This window comes from Hyla sarda, chromosome 2, assembly GCF_029499605.1.
Source record: "Hyla sarda isolate aHylSar1 chromosome 2, aHylSar1.hap1, whole genome shotgun sequence".
Classification (NCBI taxonomy): Eukaryota; Metazoa; Chordata; class Amphibia; order Anura; family Hylidae; genus Hyla; species Hyla sarda.
Window position 1 is genome coordinate 323,433,186 of NC_079190.1, and position 24,216 is coordinate 323,457,401.

Below are 24,216 nucleotides of genomic sequence, written 5' to 3' on the forward strand. Positions count from 1 at the left end.
AAAGATGGATTACTGGGATAAATGGAATTATATTTGCACATAGGTTATACAGTGGTCCCTCAACATACGATGGTAATTCGTTCCAAACGAGCCATCGTTTGTCAATGTAAAGTATAGGAAGCTGTACTCACCTGTCCCCGTCGCTCGCGATGGTGTCCCTGCCGCTCCCGATGGTGACCCCGGGCCTCCGCTGGGCTCTCCGCTGTCTTCTCCGGTCCTCCGCTTTCTTCTCCGGTCCTCTGCTGTCTTCTCCGGTCCTCTGCTGTCTTCCGCAAGGCCTTACTGGGCCTGCGTAGTGACGTCATTACGCCGCTGCGTACGCCATTCCTATTGGATGACGTGCGCAGCAGCATATTGACGTCATCAGAGAGGGCCGAGAAGACACCGGAAGACCAGCGCTGGACCTGGAGGGCACCCTGGAGTATCGTGGAGGGGTAAGTAATACTTACCGCACCACAAGGGAACATTAAGCTGCTATCCGGCAGCAGCTTAAGCATTTTGCGCTGCCGGATAGCACTTAATGCGATGGCCCCGACATAAAAAAGCATTGTATGTCGATGCTTACATCGACATGCGATGGCCTCTGAGAGGCCATCGTATGTTGATTTGATCATATGTCGGGGCCATCGTAGGTCGGGGGGGGGGGGGGGGGGTCACTGTACTGACTACTGGACTGATATATGAAGTTCACAAATATGTCCGGGCAGTATATCTGCACACATTCACTTATTTCTTTCTTTTTGTCTTACTGTCACTTTTTGCGTGTTGTGTGTCCACAGGATTTGTCAGGATGCGGTAGCCCTTCTGGGTGTCCCTCCTGGTGGTCTAGGGGAGGTGTGTGTGGCCATTAGGTTCCGCACCTCCCTGCAAACACCCCGGGTACTCCTGCTTTGGCAGGGTACCGACTGTTATCGGCTCTGCGGGCAGATACCTTGGCTGACGCATTTGTGGTCCCTTAGTAGCTTCGGTGAAAAGGGACATTGAACCTGGAACCTCGCAGGTACCTTTTGGTCCGGAGGCGAAGGGTAAGGTTTGTTGGGGGGGCCTCTCTCCTATCAGAGAAGGGCTTGCGATAGACTGAATCCTCTGTGCACTTTTGTTTTTAGTGTAACACGTTTGCACTGGGTGATTCTAGAGCATGTTCCGCGGCTCTTAGATAAAAATCCCTGAGTGCCAGCACAGACTGGGCATTGTTTGCTTACCCTTGGCCATGCCTGAAAGGATGGTCAAACATTACATGTATGTATTGAGATATAGTGAGAAAATAAAGCCATAGTATGCAGGCTATGTGTATAAGCAGAGAAGAGAATGGGTCTGCCACATGAAAGCAGCCATTTTCCAAGGCTGCAGCCAGGGCCATGATGTGTTATTGTCTGTGGTAAAAGCATGGCATTATGCAGAAGCCCATGTTATGGTGGCTCCACACACACAACCACTATATGCTGAGCACTGTGAAGCCATCTCTGCCAGGATCCCTCACACTGTTGCTTGCAGAGGAGGAGGAGCCTGCAGTACCAACTGTACCCATACTTCCCACACTGTCTGGGCAAACAGACTGCCATAGCATCACTTTCCCTCTCATAGACGACTTTCATACAGACCCACGTCCAGGCTACGGGCACCCGGATCCTCAGTCACCATGGCAGCGGGCAAGTCTCCATTCAAAAAGAGAGCCAGCTTACAAGCGCCAAGTGCTTCAGGTGAGGAGCCGGGCAACGGGTATGGAACGGGGAGAGAAACTTAGGCATCATGGACATGTCCTCTGCTACCTCAGCTCTGCTACCTAAAGCTGTGTGTTATATGTACAGTATACATGTACACTACCAACCTGGGGAAATGGACAAAAATGGCGCTTCAACCATATTATTGTGTACTGAAAATGTCTTAGGGGTGTCGTCTAGGGTGGGCATGCACTGTCACCTCAGCAACACCTGAGGAGAAAAGACCGCGAACTAGGCGTAGCTGGGGGCACTGTGCTGAGACAAGCTGGCCAGGATAAGGAACGTTCCCAGGAGACGTGCCTAGCTGTGCAGCGGGGGCGGCACTCGGGCATCCTCCTCATGGATGCTGGAGCTCCTTCTATGGTATTATGAGAATGTATATAGTAATATTAGTTATTTGTACGTACGTATATACTTGCTTGTCATTTAAGCCCATGTAGCCTTTATAGGAGTGTTTTCCAAACAGTGCGTCTCCAGCTGTTGCAAAACTACAACTCTCAGCATGCGCGGACAGCCTTCGGCTGTCCGCGCATGCTGGGAGTTGTAGTTTTGCAACAGCTGGAGACACACTGTTTGGAAAACACTGCTTTATAGCGTCCTCTCCATTAGTTGCCCTATTCTATTCCGTGGAGAAAATTCCCCCTCAGCCTAGATCAGCTTGTGGGGGGATCCTGCCCAAAGGGTTGTCTCACCATCTATGTAAATATGGAGTGCTCGCTGAAAAACCATTATCGGGCAGATGGATCGAAGCCTGTGTGGTGCAGTTGCCTATAGCAACCCGTTAGATTTTGTTTTTTCATTTTTAAAAAGGCTTCTGAAAAATGAAAGATATGAGTGATATGGTTGCATTGGCAAATCTTCCCTTTAACCTAATACAATAACATTTTTCATTTGTCCTTGTTCTAAGGTTATTCCCCTTCCCAGGATCAAGAAGAAAAGTGGCTGAGTTGCCCATAGCAACCAATCAGATTGTTTCTTTCATTACTCAGATGCGATCTGATTGGTTGCTATGGGCAACTTAGCAGCTTTTCCTCTACACAGATGTTGATAAATCCCCCCCCCCCCATGTGCCTAGTTGTTATTCCCCACAGTGCTCCCAATCAGCCTGGGTCTCCCATGTTCTGTTGTCTTCTCGCAGCTCAGAGACACTGGGGGAGCTTTATCAAAACCTGTCCAGAGGAAAAGTCGCTGAGTTGCCCATAGCAACCAATCAGATTGCTTCTTTTATTTTTGAAAAGGCCTCTGAAAAATGGAAGAAGCGATCTGATTGGTTGCTATGGGCAATATAGCATCTTTTCCTCTGGACAGGTTTTGATAAATCTTCCCAGACAGTGCCTGCATGCAACAACACAGCCAGTATTTTAGAGCAGGACTTATCCCCTCATCTCCCTCCTGTGTGCTGTGTCCCCTCATCTCTCCCTGTGTCACAGTCATTACTGTCCCCTCATCTCTCCCTGTGTCACAGTCATTACTGTCCCCTCATCTCTCCCTGTGTCACAGTCATTACTGTCCCCTCATCTCTCCCTGTGTCACAGTCATTACTGTCCCCTCATCTCCCTCCTGTGTGTTGTGTCCTCTCATCTCTCCCTGTGTCACAGTCATTACTGTCCCCTCATCTCTCCCTGTGTCACAGTCATTACTGTCCCCTCATCTCTCCCTGTGTCACAGTCATTACTGTCCCCTCATCTCCCTCCTGTGTGTTGTGTCCTCTCATCTCTCCCTGTGTCAAAACTGTACCCCCATCTTTCTGTGTTACATTAATTAGTGTCCCTTCATCTCCCCTCTGTGTCAGTCATTACTGTTCTTTTCTCTCTCTCCGTCACAGTCATTACTGTCCCCTCATCTCTCCCTGTGTCACAGTCATTACTGTCCCCTCATCTCCCTCCTGTGTGCTGTGTCCCCTCATCTCTCCCTATGTCACAGTCATTACTGTCCCCTCATCTCCCTCCTGTGTGCTGTGTCCCCTCATCTCTCCCTGTGTCACTGTCATTACTGTCCCCTCATCTCCCTCCTGTGTGCTGTGTCACCCTCATCTCTCCCTGTGTCACAGTCATTACTGTCCCCTCATCTCTCCCTGTGTCACAATCATTACTGTCCCCTCATCTCCCTCCTGTGTGTTGTGTCCGCTCATCTCTCCCTTTGTCATAACTGTACCCCCATCTTTCTGTGTTACATTAATTAGTGTCCCTTCATCTCCCCTCTGTGTCAGTCATTACTGTTCTTTTATCTCTCTCCGTCACAGTCATTACTGTCCCCTCATCTCTCCCTGTGTCACAGGCATTACGGTCCCCTCATCTCCCTCCTGTGTGCTGTGTCCCCTCATCTCCCTCCTGTGTGCTGTGTCCCCTCATCTCCCTCCTGTGTGCTGTGTCCCCTCATCTCTCCCTGTGTCACAGTCATTACTGTCCCCTCATCTCCCTCCTGTGTGTTGTGTCCGCTCATCTCTCCCTTTGTCATAACTGTACCCCCATCTTTCTGTGTTACATTATTAGTGTCCCTTCATCTCCCCTCTGTGTCACTCATTACTGTTCTTTTATCTCTCTCTGTCACAGTCATTAGTGTCCCTTCATCTTCCCTCTGTGTGTCACAGTCATTACTGACATTACTGCCATAATTGCTTTAACCCCTTAAGGGCGGACCCATTTTTTACCTTAAAGAGGCACTGTCATTGTTAAAAACTTTTCATATATTGCAGGACTCATTATAATATGACATTTCACAATATATACCTGTTAAAAAAAATTTAAATTTTCACCTGAAATTCAAGCTCAAAATAGCCACCACTAGGGGTCGCCTGTCTTTTAGCCAGACAGACTAGTCTAGATTTTACAGCATACTGGATACCGGCCGTAAAGCATACCGGTATCCAGTATAGGAGATTTCTATTGTGTATGCAAAACTACAGATAAAGGATGTGTGGACATGCTGGGAGCTGTAGTTTTAAAACAGCTGGAGGCAACACTGCTCTAAGGCTGGGTTCACACCACGTTTTTCAAATACGGTTACCGTATACGGTTTTCCGCTAAAAAACGTATGGCAAAAACCGTATGCAACCTTATACAACCGTATGACTCCAAATTAAAACGTATACGGTTTTTCCCCGTACGGTTCTATCCGTTTGCATCAGTTTTTGCCAACGGTTTTGCTATTTTGATGGAATTAGTTTTCCAGCAATTTAATAAAGTTACTATTGTTCTATTGAAATTCCAATCTGCGCATGTGTCAACTCCAAAAACGGATTAGAAAAAACCTGTGCAACCGTATTCTGAAATTCTGTGTACGGTTCTCATAGACAACAATGTTAAAAGAACCGCATACGGTTTGCATATGGTTTTCCAACCGGAGGCAAAAACGTGGTCGACAGCGTTTTTGCCTACGGTTGCAAAATCGGCAAAACCGTATCCGAGGCATAACGGATGCAACCGTACACAACATTTGGAATACGGTTTACAATGCATTCTCTATGCATACGGTTTCGGATATGGTCGTATACGGTTTTTTGCTGAAAACCGTATACGGTTACTGTATTTGAAAAATGTGGTGTGAGCCCAGCCTAACACAGTTATTTACAAACATTGCAGCTTCAGTTGTTACTAAACTACAACTCCCAGCATGCTGAAATAGTCAAAGCTTTCTCGGACTCCTGAATAACAAAGAAGTTGATCACATTCAGGAGTCTGTGAAAGATGAATGACACACATAGTGACAGCTATGCATCCAGCTTTACTAGGAGAAGATAAAACAGATAGAACATGTATTCATAAAAATGCTGTACTTTTATCTAAAAAATCCTTGCACTAATTTTATAAAGATCTATTCTTATATTTATACATTTTATCCTGTTATGAATTCACCATAATGTCTTCTGATTACTGCAGGCAAGCTCCAAGTATCTTCCTCTGCCACAGCATAAAACCAGAGAGGAAAGGGTTACAGAGTAGAGAGTACTGATTGGCTGACTGCACAGGCTTGCTCCTGTGAGGGAGACAGACTGACACGCCCCCTCCAGCCTGCACAATGAAAAAGTAACTCACCAGCAGATAAATGCTTATATCTCTGGATATATAGGTCCCAGACACATAAAAATTATATGCACATGATCAGGATTGGGTCCTGAGTAACATCACTTTTTTTTCTTTTTTTTTTGCACTATGACAGGTACGCTTTAATGACCAGGCCCTTTTTTTTTTATTTGACATGTATCTCCTAAATGGTAATAACTTTAGAACGCTTTTTCTGAGTGGAGCGATTCTGAGATTGTTTTTTCGTGACATATTGGGGGAGATTTATCATTGCTTTTAGAGCATTTTTTCAGGCGCAAGCAGCATATTTTGAGACTTTTATGCGCCTTATGATATAGATAGTTTTACACTTTTTGCCTACTTATAGAACTTTTTCTTTTTGACAATGCAGTGGTCACGTATTTATCATTTGCAACTTTTGTCAAAAGTCGCTATTTTGTGCGCAAAGGTACTTTTTTAGGCGCAAAGCTACACCACCTACCAGTAGGCGTGAGAATAATTTCTACCTTCCACAATTCAACCTTTAACCCCTTGTGGACGACAGCGTCCCACTCCCCTTCTATGACACGTGCTCAGGAGCTGAGCGCCGGTCTAGCTGGGTGGTCCTGGTGGCTATCTGCCACCAGGACCCATCTCTAATGGCAGACATCACCCTTAGACACCGCAATCAAATTTGATTGTAGCGTCTAAAATGCAAGTAAAAATGTCCGGGCAACTCTGTGAAAGTAAGTAAAAACACCTAACCTTCCAAATTCAGGACCTGGGAAAGTGTCTACTTCCCACACAAGTGTCTAGAAAAAGTGTATGTGGTAGAGCTTTTCCCACCCACAGCAGAGCTGCGCAAAATTCATCATCCTGTTGCACGCTAGTCAGACCCACCACCCAAATAAACGTGGGAAAATAGCTCTACCATATTTGATACATATGGGCCATTGCTAAATTCTTTTTCTGCCATTCATTTTCCAACAGCTGTAACTTTTTAATTTTTTGTCCGACGCCATTGAGTAAGGGCTTATTTTTTGCGGGATGAGCTGTACTTTTTATTGGTATCATGTTTGCAATACGTGCTATCTTTTGATCTTTTTATTCCGCTATTTGTACCAAAATTGGCGAATATATATTTTTTTTATGGCATTCACCATGCGGGATCATTTACATTATAGTTTTATAGTACACGTCATTACGGACGTGGCAATACATATTATGTATTTGATTTGTGTTTTTGATCTTTTTTGGTGATAATACAGTGCTTTTATTGGGAAAAGGACATTTTTTTATTTTTTTTACACTTCATACTTTTATTGAAGAACTTTTTATTAATTTTTTTTACACTTTTTACAGGTTTTACTATTCTGCAATACATTTGTACTGCAGCACAGTATGACCCGATCAGCTGCACACTGTATAGCCTGTGGCTGGATCTCACAGGCTTCCGTAGCAGGCATGATCTGACCTCCTGCTGCCATAGCAATCAACGGCGACCCAGGATTGATCATGGCACCTATGGGGTTAATGCTGCCGGCACGATCGCGGCTCCGGTGGGAATTCTGGCTGTGATTGACAGTCGGGTCCCGCCGCCGATCTCCTGCGCTGCCCGCGGCAGTGCCAGAGATTGCTAGGACGTATGCATACATCCCAGCACGCAAACGTGTCGGGTGCTGGGACGTATGCATACGTCACATAGCGGGGAAGACAAGGAAACTGATAGCCAGCGAGGTTTTGTATAATCTCGACAAAAAATTGGAGGCACAGTGCAGGAAAGGACACTGACAACCCAGTTTCTGCTGACTGGCTGCGCTTTACTAAGTTTTTGGCGAGAATGTAGAAAACTCTGCTGGTTGTCCGTTTCCTCCACTTTCCCCGCTATGTGCGCTCTAAAGTTTTCTGCAAGATGTAGGTTCAGCTGTGCTGCGGATCAGCAAATCAACAACATCTCCCAGTTTTCTATGATCTCAAAAAACACTGACAGTGCTGGAGATCTCACTGGGGGCATGCAAGATATCCAAGCACAGAGGGGGACATTCATCAAAACCTGTGCAGAGAAAAGTGGCCCAGTTGCCCATAACAACCAATCAGCTTCCTTCTTCTTTAATTTTTAAAGAGATCTCTAAAAAATGAACAAAGCAATCCGACTGATTGCTATGGGCAACTGGGCAATTTTTCCTCTGCACTGGTTTTGATAAATCTCCCCAGAAGGCCTGCATTCTTAGGGGAAGGCCAATAAATAATATCAACTCCTTAATGACATGGCCTATTTTGGCCTTAAAGGGGTACTCCACTGGAAAACAACAGGTGCCAGAAAGTTAAATGATTAAGTTTAAAGATTTGTAAATTATTATTATTATATTTAAAAATCTTTACCCGTCCATTGCTTATCAGCTGCTGTATGTTTCACAGGAAGTTATTTTCTCTCTGTTTGACCACAATGCTCTCTGTTGACAACTCTGTCCATGTCAGGAACTGTTCAGAGTAGTAGAAAATCCCCATAGAAAACCTATCCTGCTCTGGACAGTTCCTGACATGAACAGAGGTGTCAGCAGCGAGCACTGTGGTCAGACAGAAAAAATAAGACTTCCTGTGGATCATACAGCAGCTGATAAGTACTGGAAGGATTAAGATTTTTATATAGAAGTAATTTACAAATCTGTTTAACTTTCTGGCACCAGTTGATTTAAAAAAAAAAAAAAAAAAAAAATGTTTTCCAGGGGAGTACCCCTTTGAAGTTGATTTAAAAAGTTGTTTTGCAGCGGCCATTCAAGGGATAGGACTTAGGATGCAGTGCAAGAACAGTGTTCTGATAAAGGCTTCCGGATTAGCTAGAATAATTATTCTTAGGAGATGGTTTGCTCCCCAGGGCCCATGTTGGGTTGAGTGGCAGAGGGAAGTCCAACAAATGAGAAGATTTGAAGCTATTTACTATCAGGGAAAAAAGACAGGTCAAAAAGTTGACAACGAGTGGAAGAAATGGGATGAGGCATCCTAGCTGGTAGTGGGTGGGGGGATAGGGGTGTGGGTGGGATTATTTATATTGTGTAAAGCGAATTTTGAAATGCATTATTGTAATTTTGTAACTCTCTGAGTTACCAATGATCTTTCACTTTAGACACCGGGATCGGCATTGATCATGGCGTCTAGAGCTGTGTATGTATATTTACTGTGGGTATCAGCTGTATGTGCAGCAGTGCTTTTTGTGTGGCAGTGCTGTGTGTGCATGTACTGTGCATGATGCAGGGCTGTGTATGTGTGTGTTGGAGAGCTGTGCGTGTATATGTGTAGAATTGTGCACAACCCAAATAAGCAAGAAAAACATAATAAGACTCTACAGAGCAATATGGGGAACATGAAAGAAGAACCATTAAGGCTAGTTTCGCACAAGCATGATACAGGCAGATTTCTACATCTGTATAACCCCTGCAAGTCCTGGCCCAAACACAGGTCTAATGACACAAATCTATATGCTGTCAGCACAAGCCATTAGCCCTGCAGTCAAGCTGGACTTTGTCCATTATAATGATGCAGAATTATGTTTGTAGGAAACCTGCCTAACATCTATAGCTAAATGTAATGAGGTACCTACATGCATTATAGCTATTGGTGTTACACTGATCATTTGGTGTTAGGCTATTTGCATGTTTATCATCTTTTTTCTAGTGTAGGATTGTTGAAAGGTTCCAAAAATATAAAAAAAAACTTCCAAAAAGACTAGTTAACTACACATGAATGATCCAGTTCTAGCTGCCAGATGAAACATTTATTTTTCTAGGCTCGACTGAGAACAATCACCGGGGAAAATAGTTGTATTGTATCAGTCTCCTTCCACTAAAGGCGCTCCTGTGCCTGCTGGTACTGCATCTATTTCTCCATATATAATATCACAGCAGGACACCCACTCTTCATCTGCTAATTCTGTGTGATGGCGCATGTATTTGACAGCTATTGAAAACATTTTCTAATTTACCATTCAGGAATAACATTTTTTTAGGCTCTGTTCAGCCTTCAGCCGGGTCCCGATTGACTATGTCAGTATTTTTGATGGCAAGAATAGTGCAGTCTGCAGTGATTTTCTTGCTATACAAAAAATATTAGACTCCTGATTCATTAACCCTATCAATTCCACAAAATCAGTGGGCTGCAGAGCTGGTCCTTGTGCCTGCAGCCTTTTACTTCATGTTTTACCTTTTGACAGCTGTGTGTTCCTGCACATGTCTTAGGCAGCCTGATCCAGTACTGTTACAGGGAACTGAAATAATCAGTACCATCACTAAACCCCCACACAAGCACAGTACTCATTATATTTTAATAGTTCAAACATTTCTGCACAAGGCATTATCAAATATGTTTATACATTTTTTATGTTTATTTCTAAAATGTGAAAAAGGTTGTTATTGGGGGAGGGGCTTGTTCACTTTATAAAAAAAAACAAAAAAAAAACACTTTTTATTACTTGCTTTTAAGTCCACACAGGGGACTATTTATAGAAATGTATTGATTGCTATTACTGTTCAGTGCTATGCATTGGCATAGCATTGATCAGAAATGTCCACCAGAAGGCAAACCATACCAAGGGATTTCAGCAGAGCTATGTGACGCAGGTAAGCAGAGCTCCAGCCACCATCCTGACTCATCGAACCCCACAATCGTGCTGCTGGTCCATTGGGTCTCACTATACACTAGATCTTTTGGAGTCTTTAATCTTTGATGTGGGCTATCTTCTGGATAAGTGATCTGTTGACGGTATTTTTTTACTAATACCTAGGGGTTGGCTATTAAAGAAGAATATATATACGTGGAAAACTTCCATTGTGAGCTCATCTAGACATTTGTTCTCCATCTTATTAAATCATATACATCTACGCATGTTACTATAAGGAGTGATGACGCTGGGGGGCGTGGCTTGCCGCGAACAGAGATGGCCGCCTGAGCTGTGAGCTCCGCAAACCCTGAGGCCATTCATTTGCTTAATTCGCACTCCCAGCCTGTGTTCTCATGCCGAGGGGCACCCGCCGGCGCCGGAAGACCCCGCCATCCTGCACGGACCCTCAACAGCTCTCTGGGGCCATTACAAGATACCTGCGCCAAGTCTCTGCCTCAGCCCCGGCCTCTCCTCCGGCATCACCAGGCCTCGAGCGCGCGCTCCGTTCCCGCTCAGTCGGCCCTGCGGTGGTGCGCTCTGCTGCTAGGTCGGTCCTGCCCGGCTACCCTCCTGACTCTACGGGGACCCCTGCACCATCACCTTTGCTGCCGCTGACTGCTCCGGACCTTGGTGTGCTGCCTGGAGGGACAGTCTGCCCGCCATCTTCCTCTCCCCCTGAGGTGGGGGTGTCTGCGGGGGACCTGGGCTCCATTCCTGTGGATTGCTGCACTGTGGAGGTAGGTTGTTTCACCCCATACCTCCATCTGGGACTGCCTCTCCTCCTCTGGACCCCCTCATAACAGCCTCGGCCCTGCTAGGCCCGGATCCCAGGGACTCAGAGCGTTCGCCTGGAGTTGTGCTGTTTAAAGGGCCATCACCTCAGTTCCTCCCCCATACCCAGACACAGGGCTTGACACCTACAGTCCCCTTGGCCTCCTTTTCGGCTCCCCTCGTGCCTGGGCCCTCTGCTGGACTTCCAGGTTCTGATAACCTTGTAGCCGAAGTTACTGGGACTGATCCCCCTGAGGCCCTTATCCCTTGCACCTCTCCTAAACCGCAGAGGACTATGTCTGCCTCCAGGAACTCGGCTGGGCGCCCTGGGGCACCCACCCCTCGGAACACACTCACACAGCCTCAGGAGGCTCCTTCTCTGTCTGTAGCACCCGGTGGCTGGGGGGATGGCCTGGATTCTGAATTGGAGTGTTCGGGGGTCCCTGCTCCTATCCCGGCTACCCCTGACCTCTCTCTATTGCTTTCTCAATTGCCGACAAAGGGGGACTTCAAGGTTCTTATTGCTGAAGTCAGAGAGGCCTGCAGGGCCGAAATAGCAGATATGCGCCAAGATCTCCAACATGTCTCAGGCCGAGTGGACGACTTAGAGGAAGCTCATGATTCTACTAGGTCCTACATTGCTAACCTGCATGAAACCGTCTCTGCTCAATCTGCGTTTCTGGGTGACTTGCATTCACATGTGGAAGACCTTGACAATAGGGGTAGGAGAAATAATATTAGGGTCCGTGGATTGCCTGAGGCTACCCGGGACGAAGATCTTCATGCTACCCTGGAAGCTATCTTCAACTTGATCCTGGGTGAACCCTCGTCCCACAAGATTGCACTGGATCGAGCCCACCGGGCCCTCCGCCCTCGCCCTACCTCTGGCCCTCCAAGGGATGTGATTTGTTGTGTCAATGACTTTCAATTGAAGGAGAGAATTATGGCTAAATCACGCACCCTTCGGGACTTTGATTTTGATGGGGCACCTATCCAGCTGTTCCAGGATCTTTCCTGGATTACCCTGCATAAGCGCAAGATATTGCAACCTCTCCTGTCATCTCTACGCTCGGCACAGATTCCCTACAGATGGTCCTTCCCGTTTGCTCTCCAAGCCCGTCGGGACGGACGCTCTGCAGTTCTACGTTCACATGCTGACATCCCGGAGTTCTGTGCAGCCTTTGATCTCCAAATCCCGAAGCTTCCTGACTGGGCTCTACAACCCCTTCCCCCTCCGCCTCCTCCTGTATGGCAGCCAGTTAGAGGGAAACGTCGTGGAGGTGGTGGGGGCCGGCCTGCTCAATCCACATCTGGATCACGTCATGACCCTACCTGAAGGATATACTGGAACTGAGTTCTGGGCCCACACGTCCTGTGACTATTTGTTTGGTTCTCATTTCACCTGGCGGGGTGCTGTGTTCTTTTACTTGCAATTTACTATAGTTGTCTTTTACTGCTGCCTCTAAAATAACGGGTGCCCTTCTGGCTCCCTTTGTACAGTAGGGATTTGGCATGGCCTTTGGGTGGAAGGGGTTTCTATTCTTTGGTGCGACCTCCCTCTGATGCGTACTTCCACTTCCCCCAATGAGGCCATGACAAATATAGTAACGCTGTTGTCTATTCTTCTTGCATTATTGATATGTTTTACTAAGGTCTCCTCTCTGGCTATAATGCCAGTGGTTTGTTTACCGTTTTGTATCCCTGTTTGTCTTTCCCTTTTGTCCCCCCCCTTTTGTATCCTGCTCTTCCCCTCTCTTTCTGAGTCTCCTCCTGTTCTTTGTCTCTGCTCTTCTTTTAGGTCCAGTACTGAACGATGGTGGTCTTTGGACTCGGGCTGGCCCGCTGATGCGTTTTCTACTTCTCTGAGTGAGTACTTATCATGGCACCTTCCTTACACCACACCTACCCCTCATGGCTAAGTGCGTTTCCCTGAACGTGAAAGGCCTTAACTCCCTCTCTAAAAGGCGTCTCCTACAAAGGGAGCTGGTGGCTCTCAAGGCGGATATTGTCTATGTTCAGGAGACGCACTTTGACAAGACGGGCTCCTTCCACTTCCTACAACACCTTTACCCTCAGGTATACATGGCCTCCTCGGACAGGAAGGTAGCGGGAGTAGCTATCCTAGTCTCACGACACTGCCCCTTGCAGGTTTCCTCCTCCTTTGCTGACCCCTCAGGACGGTTTGTAATTTTATGTGGCACCCTTGGGGGGAAACCTCTGCTACTTTGTAATGTTTATGCCCCGAACTCTACACAAATCCCCTTCCTCCGACGGGTCTTGAAGCGATTGTCTGCATACCCTACCTCCGCCTGGCTGCTGGGCGGGGACTTTAACTTGGTTTTTTCTCCCTCTGCCGATCGCTACTCCCTAACGGACTCCCCACCACCAGCCCCTCAATTGCGTCTCTCTACATTTTTTCGTCGGCTGATTCGTTCGGCAGGGCTCTATGACCTCTGGCGTATTAATCATCCATCCGATCGCTCTTTTTCTTTTTATTCCCACCCTCATAAACTCCATACGCGAATTGACTATTTTTTCGGGAACCTCCCAATGCTGCGTATGCTCTCCTCTGCTTCCATGGAACCTATCTCCTGGTCTGATCATGGCCCTGTTCTTGTGTCTTTTTCCCCTTTCACTTCTTTCTCCCGCCGTTGTCATTGGCGTCTCAATGACTCCTTGCTTAAAACTCCTTCTTCCCGGGACTCGATCCTGCATAGCATAACTACTTACTTTGCGGAAAATGAAGGCTCTGTGTCCTCCCAGGCTGTACTATGGGAGGCACATAAAGCGGTGGTCAGAGGCCATTGTATTGCATTGGGCTCTAGACTGAAGCGAGATGCCTTGGCCCGCTCCCGGGAACTTAAGGATCAAATTTCTGCTCTGGAAGCTCTCTTACTAACTAACCCTTCCCTTCCGGTACTGAGACGGCTGGTAGTTGCACGGTCCCAATTGGGTGACTTGGCCCTTCATAAAGTTGAACGTCAATTGCTTTATGCCAAACAGAGGTTTTATGAAAAGGGCAATAAGGCCCATACAATGCTGGCTAGACGTTTAAGGGATCGTGCGGCTGCTCAGTCTCCCTCTGCCCTGAAGGATGCTGCGGGGACACTGCACTATCACCCTAACACCATCTCCCGCCTCCTCCATGACTATTACTCCAAATTGTACTCTCTACCCTCACAACTCCCCTCGGATCCAGGAGGGCGTGACGCTGTGTTGGAGACGTTCCTGTCCAGGTGCAGCCTTCCGACTCTCTCTGCGTCTGACAGGGAGTCCCTGAACGCTCCCATTGTATTGGAGGAACTCACTGAAATTCTCAAATCTCTCCCATCTGGGCGCTCTCCAGGACCTGACGGATTCACCTATTTATACTATAAAACCTACTCGTCTGTCCTTCTCCCTCGACTGGTCCCCCTGTTCAATTCTTTTCTGCGGGGGGAGGGGATTCCGCAGTCCTTTCTGCATTCCTTGATCACGTTGATTCCTAAACCTAACAAAGACCCACATGATTGCTCCAGCTTTAGGCCCATAGCCCTGTTAAACTCGGACCTGAAGTTGTTCTCTAAGATTTTGGCAGCTCGTCTCTGTTGTTTCCTCCCCGCCCTTATCCATAAGGACCAAGTGGGTTTCATCCCCTGTCGTCAAGGAGGCGATAATACTAGAAGGGTTGTCAATCTTATAGATATTGTTAATAAACGATCTGAACAGGCTTTAATATTGAGCTTGGATGCCGAAAAGGCTTTTGATAGATTAGGCTGGCCATTCATGTTCGCCACACTACAGAAATTTGGGATCACTGGTGACTTCCTCACTGCACTGCGGGGTCTCTACTCCTCCCCTACTGCCTCTCTCAAACTCCCGACTGACTCCTCCCCTCCCTTTACCCTTTATAACGGCACTAGACAGGGATGTCCGTTGTCCCCACTGATTTTTGCCCTTTGCATAGAGCCACTGGCGGCTCTGATCCGGGGGAGTTCGGACGTCTCTGGAATCTCCCTTCATGGGAAGACCTTTAAGATTTGCCTTTTTGCAGATGACGTTTTACTTACCCTCACTAACCCTCACTTGTCCCTGCCCGCGCTGTACAAACTCTTACATGAATATGGCTTGGTATCGGGCTACAAAGTCAACCTTTCTAAATCTGAAGCAATGTTTGTAAATCTCCCACCCTCTCTGGTCTCCCTACTTCGTTCTAACTATTCTTTCCGCTGGTCTCCCTCTGCCATTAAATATCTTGGAGTTTCCATCACCCCTACATATGCCTCGCTCTATTCTGCAAATTTCCCTACTTTGTTCAGAGAGCTACGTTCTTTGCTAGAAAAATGGAAATCGCAATACATATCCTTTTTCGGGCGAATTGCTGCGGTTAAAATGACTATCCTTCCTAAATTACTTTATTTTTTCGAAACGTTACCGGTACGGGTTCCGTTGGCAATGCTACGGTCCTTTCAGTCGGCTATTTTCCGGTTCATTTGGGACGCTAAAAGACATAGGCTCCCTATGACGGTCATGATGGCGAACCGAGTTTCTGGAGGTCTGGGGGTCCCAGATGTCACAAAATATTATTGGGCCGCACACCTCCGTCACCTAGCTGCATGGTCTACTCACTTTGCTTATAGTAAGTGGATGGAACTTGAAAAATTATGGTTGGCACCTGTCCACCCTAATTCTTTCCTGTGGTCCTTTCCGCTCCCGTCCCCTACATGCACCCTTTTAGGTCCTATGTCTTTCACGAGATATGTCTGGACTTATTGTTCCAGGCGATTCCGACTCCTGTCCCCTTTCTCCCCAATGCAGTCTTTCCTCTACCACCCTGACTTCCCTCCTGGAGGCACCTCACTTATGGTTCGGGAATGGGGCTCGAGAGGTTTGTTCTGCTGGGCTGATGTGGTACATCCTATTACTCGGACTCTTCTATCTTTTGATGACCTGAAATCTCGTTGGGAACTCCCAGCCTCTGCGTTCACTCACTATACCCAGCTCCGGCATTACCTATCCTCTCGGAGGGGCTCGCTAGTGGTTTCGCTCCCTACGAGTTTTGAGAGGTTGTGTAGGAGTGGACCACAGACGAAGGGACTGCTCTCGAGTATTTACTCCCTTCTAATCTCCCCCGCGGACGGAACCCTCCCCTCCCATCGTTATATGGATCGCTGGGAGGAAGTCCTTAACACTTCTATTACAATTCCTCAGTGGAAGGTAATTTGGGATAGGGCTTCTCGGGCCTCCATATGTACAGCTTACAAAGAGACACAATACAAATTGCTCATGGGTTGGTACCATACCCCTGTCCTCCTTAATAAATTGAACCCTGACATCCCCCCGCAATGTTGGCGTTGTGGTGTGGGGCTGGGGGACACTTACCATATATTCTGGTCCTGCCCGCTGATCTCTCAATTTTGGGTAATGGTGCAGAGGCTTATCCGTGACATATTGGGAGTCGGGGTGCCCCTAGACCCTTTAATCTATCTCTTACATTTGTCGACAAGGGCCTTGTCTGGTCGACCATTTAAGCTATTTCTACACATCATTCTGGCAGCAAAAACTCTCATTGCAAAACACTGGAAACAGACTTCCCCCCCGTCTGAGGGAGAACTCCTGCCCCGGGTCCGTGAGATTCGCTCTATGGAATCACTTACTGCCTCTTTGAATAACACTATCCCACAATTCCTTTCAGTATGGGACCCATGGGACAGGTTCACGGATAGGCAACCTCCCTGATCTCTTAGCTCCTTCTGGACCTTTTCCTCTCTTCTTGCTTCTCTCAACCCACTTTTCTATTTCTTTGTACGTTCCCCCTTTCTGTTCCCTTGCCCCTCTGTTTGACGTTGTTGTCTTGGTCACCCCCCCCCCCCCCCCCCCCCCATGTCTTGGACTACTTGATCCAAATGTGCGGTTGTTAACTATAGCATTACTGGGTTACAGTTGTGACTACCTGACTTGATTGTTGTGATTTGAATTATTACTTGCTTGCATTTCTCACTTACTGTGGGGTACGTCACCCCGATCATTCCTACTGGTGTGTATTTTCCTATCTGAATATAATAAAAATTTACAGTTGAAAAAAAAAAAAAAAAAAGGAGTGATGACGCTGATATTTCTCAAGTTCCTCCTATACGATCTAACATGAGGTCACTATAAGACCATTATTGTAGTATTTTTTACTGTGATGTCTTGCTTCTAATCTGTATTTTGTTTGTTTGCAATTATGTCTATTTTTTTTTGTACTATACCTGTATGTAATTGGAAATAATCTTAGGAACATATACACCTAACCTTCACACACACACACACACACACACACACTATTGAATCCCCTGATGAACCGTAATATAATCAGACTTACAGGGAAATGCGTTGGGAATTGTGGGATTGACCTATATGAGGATATATAATCTGGAATCCTCTATTGTTTGTATACTAACCAATTTATATGTAGCCTTAGATATTGCTTTTTGGGTATGTTTTGTATATAATAGGGTTTTAAGGAGAATTTTGTAATAAAGATTTGAATTTTTAGCTACTTTTTGGTAATTTCTATGGGAGCCCTGCAACATACATGTACGTTGGGCACAGTAGTGAACATGTATGCGGCGTGTCCTCTAATCCTTGAAATTGTTAAAAAAGTAAAAACCACAGCAGTGAAAAAATGTTAGTAACAATAAATATACCCCCACCCCCCTCATTGACCACTTTATTAACAAAACAAAAAGCTGGTAATCAATGTAGTTCACTCAATCCGACGTAGCCTTCTGCATGCAGGAATCTGAAAGACAAAAAAAAGAGAACAAAAAACATATTAGTACATCTCTGCTTATTTTGTCCCCAAGGAGTGCATTGCTACTCAACCGCTTTCCCCACTGGGCAGGAGAAAAATGGATGGCCTCCTGCTCAGACCCAGTGCACCCACAGCTTTGTAGCTACAGGCCTAGCTAAAAAAAACAGGGACTCCCATCATTAACCCCTTAAGGACCAAGCCCATTTTGGCCTTAACCCCTTAAGGACTGAGCCCTTTTTCACCTTAAGGACATTTTTTGCAATTCTGACCACTGTCACTTTAAACATTTATAACTCTGGAATGCTTTTAGTTATCAATCTGATTCCGAGATTGTTTTTTCGTGACATATTCTACTTTAACTGAGTGGTAAAATTTTGTGGTAACTTGCATCCTTTCTTGGTGAAAAATCCCCAAATTTGATGAAAAATTTGAAAATTTTGCATTTTTCTAACTTTGAAGCTCTCTGCTTGTAAGGAAAATGGATATTCAAAATATTTTTTTTTTTTATTCACATATACAATATGTCTACTTTATGTTTGCATCATAAAATTGACAAGTGTTTACTTTTGGAAGACACCAGAGGGCTTCAAAGTTCCGCAGCAATTTTCCAATTTTTCACAAAATTTTGAAACTCGCTTTTTTTCAGGGACCAGTTCAGGTTTGAAGTGGATTTGAAGGGCCTTCATATTAGAAATACCCCATAAATGACCCCATTATAAAAACTGCACCCCCCAAAGTATTCAAAATGACATTCAGTCAGCGTTTTAACCCTTTAGGTGTTTCACAGGAATAGCAGCAAAGTGAAGGAGAAAATTCACAATCTTCATTTTTTACACTCGCATGTTTTTGTAGACCCAATTTTTGAATTTTTGCAAGGGGTAAAAAGGAGAAAATTTTTACTTGTATTTGAAACCCAATTTCTCTCGAGTAAGCACATACCTCATATGTCTATGTTAATTGTTCGGCGGGCGCAGTAGAGGGCTCAGAAGGGAAGGAGCGACAAATGGTTTTTGGGGGGCATGTCACATTTAGGAAGCCCCTAAGGTGCCAGAACAGCAAAAAAAAAACACATGGCATACCATTTTGGAAACTAGACCCCTCGTGGAACATAACAAGGGGTAAAGTAAACCTTAATACCCCACAGGTGATTCACAACTTTTGCATACGTAAAAAAAAAAAAAAAATTCCCTAAAATGCTTGGTTTCCCAAAAGTTTTACATTTTTAAAAAGGGTAATAGCAGAAAATACCCCCCAAAATTTGAAGCCCAATTTCTCTCGATTCAGAAAACACCCCATATGGGGGTGAAAAGTGCTCTGCTGGCGCACTACAGGTCTCAGAAGAGAAGGAGTCACATTTGGCTTTTTTGAAGGAAATTTTGCTCTGGGGGCATGCCGCATTTAGGAAGCCCCTATAGTGCCAGGACAGCAAAAACCCCAGATGGCATACCATTTTGCAAACTAGACCCCTTGGGGAACGTAAAAAGGGGTAAAGTGAACCTTAATACCGCAAAGGGGTTTCACAACTTTTGCATATGTAAAAAAAAAATAATATTTACCTAAAATGCTTGGTTTCCCAAAAAATTTACATTTTTACAAAGGGTTAAAGCAGAAAATACCCCCCAAAATTTGAAGCCCAATTTCTCCCGATTCAGAAAACACCCCATATGGGGGTGAAAAGTGCTCTGCTGGCGCACTACAGGTCTCAGAAAAGAAGGAGTCACATTTGGCTTTTTTGAAGGAAATTTTGCTCTGGGGGCATGCCACATTTAGGAAGCCCCTATGGTGCCAGGACAGCAAAAAAAACCACATGGCATACCATTTTGGAAACTAGACCCCTTGGGGAACATAACAAGGGGTAAAGTGAACCTTAATACCCCACAGGGGTTTCACAACTTTTGCATATGTAAAAAAAAAAAAAAAAAATTTACCTAAAATGCTTGGTTTCCCAAAAAATTTACATTTTTACAAAGGGTTAAAGCAGAAAATACCCCCCAAAATTTGAAGCCCAATTTCTCCCGATTCAGAAAACGCCCCATATGGGGGTGAAAAGTGCTCTGCTGGCGCACTACAGGTCTCAGAAGAGAAGGAGTCACATTTGGCTTTTTGAAAGCAAATTTTGCTCTGGGGGCATGCCGCATTTAGGAAGCCCCTATGGTGCCAGGACAGCAAAAAAAAAAAAAACATGGCATACCATTTTGGAAACTAGACCCCTCGGGGAACGTAACAAGGGGTTAAGAACCTTAATACCCTACAGGTGTTTCATGACTTTTGCATATGTAAAAAAAATATATTTTTTTTAACCTAAAATGCCTCTTTTCCCAAAAATTTTACATTTTTAAAAAGGGTAAAAGCAGAAAATACCCCCCATAATTTGTAACACAATTTCTCCCGAGTACGGCGATACCCCATATGTGACCCTAAACTGTTGCCTTGAAATACGACAGGGCTCCAAAGTGAGAGTGCCATGCGCATTTGAGGCCTAAATTAGGGACTTGCATAGGGGAGGATATAGGGGTATTCTACGCCAGTGATTCCCAAACAGGGTGCCTCCAGCTGTTGTAAAACTCCCAGCATGCCTGGACAGTCAGTGGCTATCTGGCAATACTGGGAGTAGTTGTTTTGCAACAGCTGGAGGCTCCGTTTTGGAAACAGTGGCGTACCAGACGTTTTTCATTTTTATTGGGGAGGGGGGCTGTGTAGGGGTATGTGTATTTGTAGTGATTTTTACTTTTTATTTTATTGTGTGTTAGTGTAGTGTAGTGTTTTTAGGGTACAGTCACATGGGCGGGGGTTCACAGTAGTTTCACGCTGGCAGTTTGAGCCGCAGCTCAAACTTGCAGCCGGATACTTACTGTAATCCTCCGCCCATGTGAGTGTACCCTGTACGTTCACATTGGGGGGGGGGGGGACGTCCATCTGTTGCAAAACTACAACTCCCAGCATGTACGGTCTATCAGTGCATGCTGGGAGTTGTAGTTTTGCAACCGCTGGAGGCTCCGTTTTGGAAACAGTGGCGTACCAGACGTTTTTCATTTTTATTGGGGAGGGGAGGGGGGTTGTATAGGGGTATGTGTATACGTAGTGTTTTTTACTTTTTATTGTGTGTTAGTGTAGTGTTTTTAGGGTACAGTCGCACGGGCGGGGGTTCACAGTAGTTTCTCGCTGGCAGTTTGAGCTGCGACAGAAAATTTGCCACAGCTCAAACTTGCAGCCGGATACTTGCTGTAATCCTCCGCCCATGTGAGTGTACCCTGTACGTTCACATTGGGGGGGGAACATCCAGCTGTTGCAAAACTACAACTCCCAGCATGTACGGTCTATCAGTGCATGCTGGGAGTTGTAGTTTTGCAACAGCTGGAGGCACACTGGTTGTGAAACACAGAGTTTGGTAACAAACTCAGTGTTTTGCAACCAGTGTGCCTTCAGCTGTTGCAAAAGCTACAACCCCCAGCATGTACGGACAGCGGAAGGGCATGCTGGGTCTTGTAGTTATGCAACAGCTGGAGGCATACTACTTTGGCTGGGGATGCTGGGGACTGTAGTTATGCAACAGCTGGAGACACACTGGTTTGCTACATAACTCAGTGTGCCTTCAGCTGTTGCAAAACTACAACTCCCAGCAGTCACCGACAGCCAACGGGCATGCTGGGAGTTGTAGTTATGCAACCAGCAGATGCACTACTACAACTCCCAGCATGCACTTTAGCTGTTGGTGCAAGCTGGGAGTTGTAGTTACACAACAACTGAAGGTACACTTTTCCATAGAAAAAATGTGCCTCCAGCTGTTGCAAAACTATAAGTCCCAGCATGCCCATAAGGGCATGCTGGGAGTTGTGGTGGTCTGCCTCCTGCTGTTGCATAACTACAGCTCCCAGCATGCCCTTTTTGCATGCTGGGAGCTGTTGCTAAGCAACAGCAGGAGGCTGTCACTCACCTCCAACGATCCTCGCCGCACAGGTCAGTCCCTCGTCGTCTCCGCCGCGGCCGTCGCTCCTGGGGCCCCGATCCCAACATTGACGCCGGGGATCGGGGTCCCCAGCACCCGGGGTGCACGTCCCGCACCCGCTCACGTCCTCCAGAAGAGGGGCGGAGCGGGTGCGGGAGTGACACCCGCAGCAGGCGCCCTGATTCGTCGGCCGGTAATCCTCACCTCACCCCTGCAGGCTCTGGCTGTTCGGAGCCGTCGGAGACGGCCCCGAACAGCCTGTAATTCCGGGTCACTGGAGACCCGATTGACCCGGAATCTGCCGCAGATCGCTGGACTGAATTGTCCAGCGATCTGCGGCCATCGCCGACATGGGGGGACATAATGACCCCCCTGGGCGATATGCCCCGATGCCTGCTGAACGATTTCAGCAGGCATCGGGCACCGGCTCCCCTCCGGCTAGCGGCGGGGGGCCGGGATTTGACAGGACGTACTCAAACGTCCTGAGTCCTTAAGGACTCGGAAAAGGGGACGTTTGAGTACGTCCTGCGTCCTTAAGGGGTTAAAAGGGGTACTCCGGTGGAAAACTATATTTTTTTAAATCAACTGGTGCCAGAAAGTTAAACAGATTTGTAAATCACTTCTATTAAAAAATCTTAATCCTTCCAGTACTTATTAGCTGCTCAATACTACAGAGGGGATTCTTTTCTTTTTGGAACACAGAGCTCTCTGCTGACATCAGGAGCACAGTGCTCTCTGCTGACATCTCTGTCCATTTTAAGAACTGCCCAGAGTAGGAGAAAATCCCCAAAGAAAACATATGCTGCTCTGGACAGTTCCTAAAATGGACAGAGATGTTAGCAGAGAGCACTGTGCTCGTGATGTCAGCAAAGAGCACTGTGTTCTAAAAAGAAAATAATTTCCTCTGTAATATACAGCAGCTAATAAGGACTGGAAGGATTAAGATTATTTAATAGAAGTAATTTTAAAATCTGTTTAAATTTCTGGCACCAGTTGATTTAACCCCTTAACCCCTTAACGACCCAGGACGTACTAGAACGTCCTGGCACCCTGGGCTTTAAGGACCCAGGACGTACTAGTACGTCCTGGTGTTTCTCCGGTCTCTGCCGCGCCCCGGGCAGAGATCGGAAGCGGATGCCTGCAGAAATCCTTCTGCAGGCATCCAGGTCAAACGCCGAGGGTGGCCATGTCGCCCTTGCGATCTGCGGCGATACCGGGCTGATCGGGTCTCTGGGACCCGACCGCCCGGTAATTTCGCATGATCCCGGCTGTCACAGACAGCCAGGACCATGCTAATGTATAGGAGCGAGGTGGCAAACCTGCCACCTCCTCCTATACCCTGCGATCTGTCGGTTAACTAACCGACCAATTGCAGGAGGGGGGGCGGTTACTTCCTCCCGTCCTGCCCGGCCCCTTGAAGTCCGGAGAGGACGGGAGGAAGACCGGAGAACGCAGCGGGGGACGGGGGAGTGCTGGGGACCGGCCCCGGTACTTACCTCGTCCCTGAAGACCCGGATCCCGGCGAGGAAGAAGGCGGCGGCGGCGACAGGTGAGTAGATCTTCAGCCGCGGTCGGGCCCTTTACAGCAATGCACGTAAAGCGACATGCATTGCTGTAATGGGACCCTGTAAACTACAACTCCCAGCATGCCCAGACAGCCCTTGGCGTCTGGGCATGCTGGGAGTTGCAGTTTTGCAACATCTGGAGGTCCACAGTTTGGAGACCACTGTGCCCTTCCAGATGTTGCAAAACTACACATCCTCAGCATGCCCTTACTGTCCAGGCATGCTGGGAGTTGTAGTTCTGTAACATCTGGCCCTTCAGATGTTGCAGAACTACAACTCCCAGCATGCCTGGACAGTTTTGGCATACTGGGAGTTGTAGTTTTGCAACATCTGGAGGGCTGCAGCTTGGACACCACTACACAGTGGTCCCCAAACTGTTCTCCTCCAGCTGTTACGTAACCACTACTCCCAATATGCCCTTCGGCTGCCTGGGCATGCTGGGAGTTGTGGTTTTGCAACAACTGGAGGCACACTGGTTGGGAAACATTGTCTGTTTCCTAACTCAGTGTTTCCCAACCCGTGTGCCTCCAGCTGTTGCAAAACTATAACCACCAGCATGCACTGATAGACTGTGCATGCTGGGAGTTGTAGTTTTGCACCAGCTGGAGGTCCCCCCCCCTGTGAATGTACAGGGTACATTCACATGGGCAGGGGCTTACAGTGAGTATCAGGCTGCAAGTTTGCGATGCAGCAAATTTTGCGCGGCAGCTCAAACTCGTAGCGGGAAACTCGCTGTAACCCCCGCCCGCGTGACTGTCCCCTAAAAACACTACACTACTAGCA

The 24,216-nt window shown here is 46.8% G+C and overlaps 2 protein-coding genes across 6 annotated transcripts in view; one reads left to right on the plus strand and one right to left on the minus strand.

Moving 5' to 3' along the window:
* GNAT2 (G protein subunit alpha transducin 2) overlaps positions 1-2,149 on the minus strand; it is a 70,543-nt gene extending 68,394 nt beyond the window's left edge. Inside the window, exon 1 of one of the 4 annotated variants that reach the window (XM_056557891.1) lies at positions 2,129-2,149. Coding sequence is in view for 1 of the 4 variants with exons in the window: in XM_056557893.1 (XP_056413868.1) it covers positions 1,829-1,910 (82 nt within the window). In the remaining 3 variants the exon portion in view is untranslated. Of the gene's footprint in view, positions 1-1,828; positions 1,965-2,128 lie in introns of those variants that run through there. The other 3 variants (XM_056557887.1, XM_056557893.1, XM_056557889.1) reach the window with 3 other exon arrangements.
* Positions 1,520-24,216, plus strand: part of AMPD2 (adenosine monophosphate deaminase 2) — a 177,442-nt gene continuing 154,745 nt past the window's right edge. The window contains exon 1 of one of the 2 annotated variants that reach the window (XM_056557879.1): positions 1,520-1,700. In XM_056557879.1, coding sequence (XP_056413854.1) covers positions 1,640-1,700 — 61 coding nt within the window. In that variant the 5' untranslated portion in view covers positions 1,520-1,639. Of the gene's footprint in view, positions 1,701-1,948; positions 2,085-24,216 lie in introns of those variants that run through there. The other variant, XM_056557883.1, reaches the window with a different exon arrangement.